Raw genomic sequence first — 13088 nt, 5'->3', positions numbered from 1 at the left:
ATACACGTAAACGTCCATCAGGGTAGCTGACTGTGAAACGTGATTCATCAGAAAAAAACAGCTTGTCTCCAATCTCTACCACCGAGATTACCTCCACCAGCTGCCCATCGCTGCCATGCTAGCCTGTGTGCCTGAGTCAAGATTTGTCTACGGTAGGGTCGTCGACACCTCAAATTCCTGGCAGCAAGACTACGACGCACTGTACGGTCACTGATGTGTCTTCCACGGAGACCAATGGTTGCATTTGCCGTTGACCTGGCAGACGTGAAGCGATTTCTGAGGTGGCTGTTAACGATTTGACGATCTTGTCTCTGTGACGTCACAGGCGGTGCTCCTGGTCGAGGACGGTCCATTACGCTGCCTGTGGTTCTCAACCGCTCATGTAATCTCGATATTGTCGTTTGATGGCAATGGAAATGAGCAGCAACTTGTTCGTGGGTACTACCAGCAATTAGCATCCCCATTGCTTCATTACGCTGATCTTGCGTTAACCGTGGCATTGTGTAGGCAAGTGATGGCAAAATGTCATGGTGTGCATTTATAGGGCCTACCTTTGAGGTTTGCACGTGCATCATGCCTTTCACAAAATGTGCATCGATAGCAGCATTCCCAGTGGTGTGTTGCGTTTTGGTGATTGGCTTCGTTTCCAGAAACAGTTTTTGTTTGCAACCCATATGACATGTTTACAGTAATAACCAACAATGGACAGTGTCAAGAAGGTAAAATGTAAACGGACCTCATATGTTCTTAAAAAATTATATCTTAAAATTGAGTATGCGTTTCTAATGCCTCTCAGTATATATTACTTTAATTCATAAACCTCGCACATCTTCCTGAAAACGTATAAGACGCGCAATAGATACTTTACCTCTATTTACTTTATTTACTATCCATCAGACGCTGCTCAAAGAGCGAGCTCCAGAAAACGTGGCAGCGTCTTGCACTTCTCACACAGGCGTAAACATATAGGAAATCTCAATTCTAAAATGATTTCATCTCTAATTATGCACAAATGTCCACACAGGCGACACCTCTCGATCAGTGACATTTCTACCAACATGAAGTTAGTCCACCTTGCTCTTCACACACTGCAAAGCGCGGGATGTTGATGGCTGTTGTTCCATGTTCACGGGTTCAGCAAGATATTCCAGTCTTTCTCACTCTTTTGACTAAGTGTCACTTGCGTCCAATATTTAGAAATGAACACCATTTTATCGACGCCCAAACGACAGCACAAACTCATGCTGACCAACTCTGTAGCTTTTCCTCTGTGCCATCATTGACGCGACAATGCTGCGTCACAAGCATGGAGTGAAGATCTCTGATCTTACTCTCGTTAGCCATTTGTAATAGCAGTATTTTTATCCTACCCCACTGGCGTCACCCATAACAAACACATACAAAGGCATCAGGTGCAACACGGGGACATATGGAACAGTTGAAAATAGGCGATTGCATCATACATATTTTTAGTCCTCTGAAAAAATATCAGTCTAAAATATCTGCCAAACCAAATTTCAGTGGGAGTAAAAGGCAAAACACCCATGTCAATCACATGAAAATCAGTGATGACATCAGGTCTCCTCGAAAACGGTAGGCATATCCTTCTCTTCCAGTAGTAACCACAACTCACAGTATTCTTTAGTGCCAGTGAATTAGGTGTGAAACTCACATCGCGCATCATGTTGAGAAGCAACGTGTCATGTTTAAAAATTGCCCCAGAATGTATACTATAAAAAAATGTCTAAGATGATTTACCTAGGCATTTAGTAACATTTACACGTTATTTAGCAACATTAATTAAGTAAATTAATATCTGAAATTACCTTCCGATCGGGTTTGCGAAAACAATGCTTTACAATAAATCATTTCATCATCAACAAAGTAAAGGTCCAGTTGTATCGATATTGCTGGCTTTCAATCAGAATACAGTGTTCTGAACTCATGTTGCATCATCATCAGGGCGATGTAAAAACACTGCCTGGTATATAATTCATCGATGTGATGTGACGTAAGTGCATTGTCGCCAGTCCAGGATTTAATGATTTCTCTTACATAATTATCAAGCTTCGTGAACGTTTAAAAGACCGCGGAAGGAACTGCGCAATTCAACGGCAACATGTCGGGAGAACTCGCATGCGTGATTTTGTTGCTTTGTTCCATCTACAGAAAGGAGCTAGCTGTGAACGGTAATATTCTAAATGTTACAGCCAACGGACACGTTGACAGCACAACGTTAGTGCCAACAGACACAGCATCGTCCGATGGTGCATGCAATAGTACCTTCAATTGTTCATCAGATCATGTGGACGTGACAACTGTGAAGGATGACCCACCGGTTCAATGGCTAATTTCACCCGAGAAAGCTTATGCTGTCATTGCTTATATCAAGCCAATGAATATAGTTCTATATATGTTGGCCCTCATCTTAAACAGTCTCAACATCTCGGTGTTCATGTCACAGGACCACAGCTCGACCAACTGCTACCTCATTGCCATTAGTGCCGGGGACATCCTGTACGCAGCTTGTCTCTCTGTTGGAGATACTTATATCACGATTACGGCTAATTACCAATCATTGTTTCACAACACCTGGGTTAATTACGTTGGTTTGTACGTCGAACCTGTCTTACAGAGAATTATCAACTGTCTGGTGTTTCTGGTGTCTATTGAGAGACTAATCGTGGTGGTCTATCCTTTGAAAGCTAAAGAATTTGTGTTAATGAGACGCCCCAAATCCATCATCATGATGGCAGTTTTGACCACAGCTCTGTTCCATATCTTCAGTCCACTCCGTTATACGGTCACTGCCACTACAGACCCAACAACAAATGCTACCGTATTCTCCATGGTTCCATCACAACTCTTTCTACAGAATCAGGCCATACTCCGAGGCATGAGCACTGCTAGTAAAGTCCTTTTCGTCTACACCTTCCTAATCGGAGGACTTATCCTCAATGTACTCGTGGTCTGTGCTCTGAAACACCATTCAAAGAAAAGACGACAGATGGCAACTACAACAGACACAGACAAAGCAGCAAAACGAGAAAGACAGACAACAATCACGATTGTCACTTCCAGTTTTGTGTTCCTATTCCTGGCCCTCCCAATTTCAACCAACTCCATCGTGTTCAACCTTTTCCCGGACGTGTACGGACCGAATACGCCTAATTACTACGTTTTTTTAATGGTACAGAATCTATCGTCAATACTGTCGAGTTTGAGCCTGTCTACAGACTTTGTTGCCTATTTCTTTCTCAGCACCAGTTTCCGGACCACCTTTTACAGAATCGTTCACATCAAGCAGGCCGGATCTCCAAGCAAATGTACAGACCAAATGACAGACCATACAAATACAGCTTAGATGGATGCAATATGATATCTCAAGATATGATTTCGCTCAGTTTTGTGAACCCTGTGACCGTCTAAAGAGGCCGGCATTCTGTATGAGTAGAATGGTGCATATTTATCGTGACAGTAAGTGAGCACATCCCTAATAAGTTTGCTTTGTTTGTTTTGTGCAAATTTTAATTATCTCTTTCACGTTAGTGTTGTATTCACTGTGTTTACTTTCAGATAAAATAGTTTTGTTCAGTTACAATTTGCCATCATCTTGAATTAGAACAGTATGTTGATCTGGCACATCCGTTGGTCAATACAGTTTAACATATTTTGAACACACAATCGTCACATTTATTTCGGACCCTCTAGTAATTAATACACAATCATGCTGACATTTATCAACGCTAAAACATAACTGTTGTTTTATCAGTCTAAATATATATTGAAATTGAGTCATATATTGTGAAACATCGTTAATGGGACATTTTTACTGAACGTATCAATTCCGTTAAAAGTCCATCGAGATGGCACACTGCGTTGCCGTTGAAGATGTCACCATTGGAATTTCATCAGTTATGTAGATTTATAAGACAGATGTGAGTGAATGCGTGAGTGAGGGACCAATAACTGATTCTAATAAATGGCCTTAGGTAGGGTTTGCATTGTGCGGAGTAATTAATTTGTATATGTTCCCACGTTATGTTACAAAGTAGACTTATCAGTATCACCCTGTTCATCAGTAGCAGTATCAATGTGAATCACTCTCAAGGAGAGATTAATGCTTATCTTTGGACTATTTCAGTAAGCACAATTCTTGCACTGTACTTTTAATCAGTTTGATTCCCTGTCGTGATGTAATGATGTTGATTGTACACGTGTTATAGCAGATAAGCCCCTGTGTTGATTCTGGTACAGAACAGGTCCCCAGTCCGTTCCCCAAGTTTGGCTTGTTCCCCATCACCCAACTGATGATTATAGGGTGTCATCGTGCACCGACGGCGTGGATCGTTGCTGATGTTGTCAAAAAGTGTTTTATTGAATATATGTACGTTGTAGGAACGTAAGAGACCACATACAGAGTAGACAATCAAGTGTGGGAAATTAAATCAAATAAATCAAAGGTTACACACTCTTACGACCTGAACTGGTACATGCCATAGACATTTGTATTGTAGCAGAGAATGTTATCACTCGTATTAAAGAAATTCGAAAATGAGAATGTGTTTGTGTGTTTTCTATGAGAATAATAAACAATCCTTACATAGAAATAGGCCTCAGTTTTCTAAATATGTGTCGGATCCTATCGTTTTGATTATGGCGGAAAATCTGACTCGTGTGGAGATAAACGTCTATTGTACGATTCAAGCTATGTGATCACATGTGTGTATGACTTTCTATCAAAGTCGGTGTGAAACTGTCAACGCAAAGCAAGGGACGAGACCGGGTTTAACTCATGCAGAACTGAAATTGGCCTGCCAGTTAAAAACTTGGATATGAATTAAGGCAAACGGTCTTGCAATCCAAGATCTTGTACTGTAACATCTTTTAAAATACTATGTTTCCATTAAGTGCCGTATCCAGTTTCTAGATTACAAAAATAGATACTGCATGCTGTTTGTTTAAAAAGACATATTTAACAAATGATTCAAAACGGACTAAATCATTTGTACTTTTGTTTTTACAGAAACCCCATTGAATATTTGTAATTAGGTTATTGGTTTCGACTTGTTTGGTACTTAACCAAACAAGTCGATTATTGATCATGCGTTCCATGGTTTTGCAAACGCAGCTGGTCAATGAAATTGGACGATAATTTGAGGCATCAGTGTGATCACGTCCTGGTTAAGGTAATGGAATAACTATAGCTTCACGCCATGAGGAAGGAAACCTACCTGATGTCCATATTTCATCAAACATTAGCAAAAGGGTTTCTGAAGATGGATCTGGTAAATTCTTCAAGAATTCAAGAATGCCCCTGTAGCATTATCATGACTTTGTCCAAGAGCAGTTAAAAACTCATGGATTAAAAATATTTCGTTATAATCTTCCCTATTGTCTGAATTATAATTAATACTTTTCTTTTCTTGCTGTTTTTGGTATTTTTGGAATTTGGGTATATAGAGGAGGAATGTTTTGCTAATGTTTCCCCAAGTTGGTTTGCAATATCGGATTTATCAGTTAATATATAGTTCGTCCACCTTCTTAAAATGGTGGATGCTAGTTTTAGAACCCTTACCTTTAATTTTCTGTATCATGTTCCATACCTTGGACATGGATGTTCGTGAATATATTTTCGAAACATAATTTGGCCAAGATTGTCGCTTATTTCGTTTAAACATACGCCTGGCTTTAGCATTTTAGATTATAAATTTATTTAAATTATGTACCATTGAATGGCGACGGAAATAGCGTTCAGCCTTTTTCCATGCCTTCCTATCTTGTTTGCAGTCATTGTTAAACTATGGCTTACGGATGTGAGGATTTGTAGAGGTTTAATAATATATTCATCAGATATTTTATTTAATTCGTCAGAAAATACTTGTACAGGGTCTGGAACGTCAATAAGCAGATTTTTGTGGACTGACTGGCAACAAGTAGTTTAGTGTCTGCAAATGAAATGGTTTTTCGCACTTTACTTTCATGATTTAAGTTTCTGGCAGTATTTAGAATAGGCCATGTGTTGGCCACCACAGTTGGCACCTTTAAGGTCTTCATGATTATACATCCCCTCGTAGTTACAGGATTTTGAACCATGTGCAAGCTTTTGGCAGCTATAGCACAGTAGTGGATTGAGGTCATACGCATCAACCCCAATGTTAACACAACAAGCTTTTATTGAATGTGGGACTGACGCATGGGCAAAAGTGAATAGTGTTTGTTTGATCAATGTTTAATTTTTCATCTTTTCGAGTAAAACGTTTAGCGGACACCTGGTATCATTCTATTTGATAGTGATTCATAAACACATGCTCATAATATAGTCCGAATCATACAATCGACTTTATGCAGAGAATTCGATTGGATATGAAAAGGGTTTTGTCACTCTCTTTCGAACCAGAGTGAATGTGAGCCATGATGAAAGAAATTATTCTTGCACCCCTGCTCTCTACCCACCACGGAGTGCACAAAACGATGTTGTAGTGCACCGGATCTCCAACAAGCAAACGCCAGGGATACAGGGGTCGTATACTCCATTAAAGACGATATGAATAGCTATATTTGTCTACAAAATAAAATGCCAGACTCGTTTCAGCCCATGACAATACAAAGGAGACATACAGAATTCAGAGGTCGACTGTCCCATGAGCCATCCCTTCTGACATGGGACTCAGTAATCTACAGTATATAATTTCCATTTATAATATGCATACCCAACATTCAAAATTATTTCAGCATGAATGTTTTCCACACACAGGGCATGGCGTGACCAGCCGATTGAAAGAATTGGGCCCATTCTACCAGCCGTCTAGGTGAAGTAAGGGTCGGAGTGGAGTTTTGGCCAAAAGGAACACCTGTTCCTGGCTTCAGTGCCATCAACCACCAGAATGTCGTCCTCCACCGACACAGGGGCGCAAGATTTTTAACAATGAAGCAAACTTGGATATATAAACAGCAAATATGAATCACTTCAGTTTAATCCTACTTTTTGGGGGGCACCATGAAAATAGTACCATAGCAAGTCTATGTTCATAATTCCCTCTCTTCCTGCTAAAGGCTCTGGTTTGGGCTGGGGTACATTTCTGTAGATTGAAATGTACCTGGGTTATATATCTGTAATACCAGTGACACAATGACCCTTTCAGTTCTACTCCATCATGGGGTTGATCCCACATTAATATTCCTCACGAATACTGTAAATCATAAAATTCGTCACCAAACTAATGCGAGTGTAGACCACTGGCCTAAAATGAGTCATGAAATTAAAGCGGATAGCCCCTGCCTTTGAATTGTAAAAGTTAATCAGCGAACAAAAAACCAAGACTGTAGACTTAGCATTCCATGATGTAGTATTGGCTGCTGAAAGTTCGAGTGAAAACTGTCATTTGCTATTATCAAATAATTAACATCAACTGTTGATCTAACTTCTATCAAATATGTACAAGCATTCAATGGAAATGTGCTTGCCTAAGTGACAATTTCACAAATAGAAATAGACCCAACAGTCACACCCTATCCTTTGCTTCATGGCGTATCATTGTTCATTGTTCGATTCCAACTATATCATCAGCATGTGTTTATGAATCACTATCAAAATTGGTCTGCAACTTTCAACCCCTTACAAGGGAGTAAAAACTACTTCAAGAAAAATTTGATTACAACAATTTCAACGAATTTTACAAACACTTAGCACTTGTCCAAAACACTAAAGCCTTCATATGTTGAGTATTGATGTTGCTTAGCAGAGGTGTGTCCCTAACGCATGCCAGAAACCTGGAGTATGTTTCTGGATTTGTCAGCGCTGTACCCTTGTTTGGGGGATTCACAAAAGTGAAAGTGTCTGAGATCTGCACACCTCAGGGCGTTTCTCTCACATCTAGTTGACACTGTTTAGATAGAAACTAAAAGGTAAGTGCTTGTTTGTTGCCTGATCCCACAGAGCAGCTACTCTCTCACTTACTTGTGTGGTGGTGAATTTTGTCTACTGATAAAAGTGAACAGTGATTCTGTGGACTGGTCAATCCTCAACCAAGACACGTACGTGGTTTAAATCATCAACTGATAAAAGTGAACGGTGATTCTGTCTTATGGGTAAGATTATACTTCATAGTACTGGTATATAGCAAAATGTAACTGGACTATTCAATCATCAACCAAGATACCTACGTGGTTTAAATCATAAACTTGTTCCTGTCACAGCTGCCCCAAAATTGCTGAAATGCCAGCAAATGAATGTATTGATGGTGTATTTTTATGCATGTTATCCAATCTTTAAAGGTATGGTATTTTAGAAGTGAGACTTGTATTACATTATCATGTAAACAAATGCGGTGGACTTTAACACTAAAAGATGTTTGTTCATCAACGGAAGGCGTTGCTCTTGTCGTGGGATTACGCAATGGAGCGTGCCCAATTCGTGGATGACAGAAGCAGGTTCGCGGTTCCCAGGAATGGGACAAATGCCTTGCGTAACCCGCTGGTTAGACAGTTCCTTCAATTAGTCACGACTATAGAAGATGAACGATTTTAATCTTTCAAACTGGACTTTCAAATTCATCTTTCAAGGATTCAAGGATATATAGAGGTGAAAGGCCATAAGTGAGTGAGTGAGTGAGTGAGTATGATTTTACGCCGCTTTTAGCAATATTCCAGCAATATCACGGCGGGGGACACTAGAAATGGGCTTCACACATTGTACCCATGTCGGGAATCGAACCCGGGTCTTCGGCGTTACGCGCGAACGCTTTAACCACTAAGCTACCTGGCGCCCCCGAAAGGCCAAAAGACCCTAGTACACATAAAGTCATGAGACTCACAAATTATGTAAGGTGTGGCTGCGTATGTGTTATAATCCCCACTTGTCGCATTCAGTGAATCAATATGTGTCGTAATCATGAGCTACAATTTTTGGCTGTATCAAATATCTCATCATTCTAAGAGTTCTTGAGATGTTCATATGCTGACAGGGGCTGTCGGGTAGCCAGGTCGTTAAAGCGTTCGCTCGTCACGCCGAAGACCTGGGTTTAATTCCCGACATGGGTACAATGTGTAAAGCCCATTTCTGGTGTCCACCGACGTTATATTGCTGGAATATTGCTAAAGCATCGTAAAACCTCACACACTCATATGGTGACAAACATTTACTTCTTATCTGTGAATACAGAATACAAATTATGGGCGCTTCATCTTCAAGTACATTACATGCTGGGCACATAAACTTGTTCCCTACATCAACAGATCTGCTTCTTCTATGTTTCTGAATACCCAGAAACCATAAAATGAGGCTTATTTTTCTGTCAGATATTTCAAATGCATTATTCAAAGATATGTCAAATTTCCTTATTATTGATTTTAATGGGAAATGGGCTCTTTTCCCCTGTTATGAAAGTATTATACAAGCTTTCGTCCATATTAATTTTGGGGTGACCATCAATCCTAAATACTTATAACTACTTACAGTGTTCCATTTTTCATATCTAGACAAACCATACTATCTACATTAACTTCCATTCCCCATTTATCATAATATTGTTGAAGAACGTTTAATCTGTTCTGTAGACCAGTAGTCTAATCGGAGACAATAATATCGTCCGGAAATAGTATTGCTATGATATTAAACATTTCCGCTGAAATAAAAAATCCCATCATGGATACTATTATTCATAAACAGGGCCAATTCCTTTATAAACAGAGAGAATAATATCGGATTCATCACACCACTAAGTCAGCTAAAGTATTCTGAAAGCTTTTTCCAATGGTTACATAATACTTGGGAGTTAACATGAACATTCTTATTTGCAACATTTTGTAAAACTTATGCCATGGATGACATTTTTAAGTAATACATACAGTAATTTTGGTCCATTTGCAAAATCAAATGCCGTTTTGAATTCGTTGAGATGACCGATTTAAATCTTTTAAACTGTACTTTCAAATCCATTATACGGGAAACATCATCACAATATAAAGTGATAATCGGTATAACAAGTCTGTAGATATAGCAGCCACTGAAACACTGGTACAAAATGTCTCTGTATACACGACTTGAGGATGACAAATATGCAGAACAAGGTCAGTTCACAGTCGATTGATTACTTCAAACAAGAATAACGTCGTTAATGAACTCCTTGGGCATCAATGTGAGCTTGAACAAGACGTCTCACGTCTCATTAATTCTGAATTAAACGCTGACCATAACATCGTTATATTTGATTTTTTATATCCCCTATACTATTAGATGGTATCGAGATCTGGGCACATTCAAATCTAACAATAACAGAAAAGGTTCATCTAAATTTTCTTAAATAAGCTACGCGGCTGAAAAACATAACCCATAAGTAGCAAAGTTCATAAACGTCTTATTTCCTTTTGGCATTAGCTTGCTCCTACAGAAGTATATAATAAACCATCCAAAGTACTTTACAAATACATGTATACTATCTATAAAGTAGTTGAGAGTTTCCCATGGTTTGGATATATTAAGAATGTATTAGATATCCGTGGTCTATCAAATGTTTTTCAAAACCCATCGGTATGTTCCACGCCATGGCTGGCCTCCTTGGTTGAAAATAAGTCCTTCAGAACTGGAAATCCACTGCTGAATCAACCTCCAAACGGACGTACTACAACTACCTAAAGAGTCAACTTCATTTTTGAGAAATATCCATTACTCTCAAAATCAGTACTTTTCCTATATCAAAGTTCAGAACTAATAATCAAGATTCCCCGTTGATTGTGGTTGATGGTTGAATATTCCTATGGAAGACCGCCAGTGTCCACTCTGTGATTCATTTTGTTATGGAAGATATGTTTCATTATTTATTCATTATCCAAATCTGTTCCAATTTAAGAAATTTATGACCACTAACAGTGTAAGTGATTTAAAGGTCTCCCGAAATTCATCATTAATGAATAAATTACAATTACAAGTGTAGTACGATTAATTAGTATCTACAATTACAACTAGGACAATTAATTAGTATTTTCAAAACTCTTGTTAAATTCTGCCATTGTGTCTATATATAATTATATCTCAAGTACCACCATGGGTGGGTTTTCCGAGGAATTATGATATGTAGTGCGATGAGATATGTCCTCAGCTTCATCTGCAAAACCAGATAAATGTTTACTTAAAACTATGGGCCTTAATATGTAAGAAGAAGAAGATATATCCCAAACCAATTTAATAATCCCTGTATGCAACGTCTCAACGATCGGGCTCAACGTAACATTGTTCAGATATCTTGAGGCCATTCCCCGAAAAGCTTGAAAAGATTTGTGGCCTAGTCGTCTAAAGTGCCACGAATCGCTTTGCAGAGTTGCATCCCTATGATTGTAGGTTCGAATATGTTTCTGGGTTTGTCAGCACCATACCCGTGCTCGTGGGTTTTACCGAAGTGGTAAACATCTGAGACCTGCATCACTTCGAGCTTTTCTCCCACATTAAGCTGACACGCCGCGATATAACTGGAATACTCTTAAAAGCGCCGTTAAACACAACTCACTCACTCTCTATAATGAATGGTCAGCCACCAAGCCAACACGTGCGACAAGGTCATGCTGTACACTTTTCGGGATTCGGGTTACATTCGCTCACTATATGTAAGCATATTACAGTATCTCGTTTTCAGCAGGGGTCAAATTACTAATTGTCAACGGTCAGAAGTATATTTCATGGCAAGACATTTCATCATTAGCTGTCTTCATAGTGAACATGTCGCGTTGGATTCCCATATCCTTTTCGATATTTGGAAGCAAGTTACGTATTATATATTACTTCAATTCATGAACCTCGCACATCTTCCTGAAAACGTACAAGACGCGCAATAGATACTTTACCTCTATTTACTTTATTTACTCACTAGCCATCAGACGCTGCTCAAAGAGCGAGCTCCACAAAACGTGGCAGCGTCTTGCACTTCTCATACAGGCGTAAACATATACGAAATCTCAATTCTAAAATGATTACATCTCTAATTATGCACAAATGTGAACACAGGCGACACCTCTCGATCAGTGACATTTCTACCAACATGAAGATAGTCCATCTGGCTCCTCACACACTGCAAAGCGCGGGATGTTGATGGCTGTTGTTCCACGGGTTCACGGGTTCAGCAAGATATTCCAGTCTTTCTCACTATTTTGATTAAGTGTCACATGCGTCCAATATTTAGAAACGAACACCATTTTATCGACGCCCAAACGACAGCACAAACTCATGCTGACCAACTCTGTAGCTTTTCCTCTGGGCCATCATTGACGCGACAATGCTGCGTCACAAGCATGGAGTGAAGATCTCTGATCTTACTCTCGTTAGCCATTTGTAATAGCAGTATTTTTATCCTACCCCACTGGCGTCACCCATAACAAACACATACAAAGGCATCAAGTGCAACACGGGGACATATGGAACAGTTGAAAATAGGCGATTGCATCATACATCTTTTTAGTCCTCTGAAAAAATATCAGTCTAAAATATCTGCCAAACCAAATTTCAGTGGGAGTTAAAGGCAAAACACCCATGTCAATCACATGAAAATCAGTGATCAGGTCTCCCCGAAAACGGTAGGCATGTCCTGCTCTTCCAGTAGTAACCACAGTTCACAGTATTCTTTAAATAATGAGTACCAGTGAATTAGTAGTCGCGCATCATGTTGAAAAGCAGTGTTCTGAACTCGTGTTGCCCCAGAATGTATTCTATAAAAAATGTCTAAGATGATTTACCTAGGCATTAAGTAACATTGACACGTTTTCAGCAACATTAACAATTAAGTCAATTTATATTTGAAATTGCCTTCCGAGCGGGTTTGCGTAAACAATGCTTCACAATAAATCATTTCGTCATTTCGACAAAGTCATGGTCCAGTTGAATCGATATTGCTGGCTGTCAATCAGAATACAGTGTTCTTAACTCGTGTTGCTTCACGATCAGGGCGATGTGAAAACACTACCTGGTGTATAATTCATCGATATGATGTGACGTAAGTGCATTGTCGCCAGTCCAGGATTTAATGATTTCCTTTACATAATTATCAAGCTTCGTGAACGTTTAAAAGACTGCGGAAGGAACTGCGCAATTCAACGGCAAC

At 39.4% G+C, this 13088-nt stretch overlaps 1 protein-coding gene across 1 annotated transcript; it reads left to right on the top strand.

Moving 5' to 3' along the window:
• The first annotated feature begins 2119 nt into the window (after nucleotides 1-2119).
• LOC125380960 (putative G-protein coupled receptor F59B2.13) lies at nucleotides 2120-3364 on the top strand. The gene has a single exon (XM_048396744.1). The coding sequence runs from the start codon at nucleotides 2120-2122 to the stop codon at nucleotides 3362-3364; it is 1245 nt and encodes a 414-aa protein (XP_048252701.1).
• The last annotated feature ends 9724 nt before the right edge of the window (nucleotides 3365-13088 follow it).

Source organism: Haliotis rufescens, unplaced genomic scaffold (assembly GCF_023055435.1).
Source record: "Haliotis rufescens isolate VD_foot unplaced genomic scaffold, xgHalRufe1.0.p SCAF_16, whole genome shotgun sequence".
Lineage (NCBI taxonomy): Eukaryota > Metazoa > Mollusca > Gastropoda > Lepetellida > Haliotidae > Haliotis > Haliotis rufescens.
This window is presented reverse-complemented; position numbering and strand designations above follow the sequence as displayed.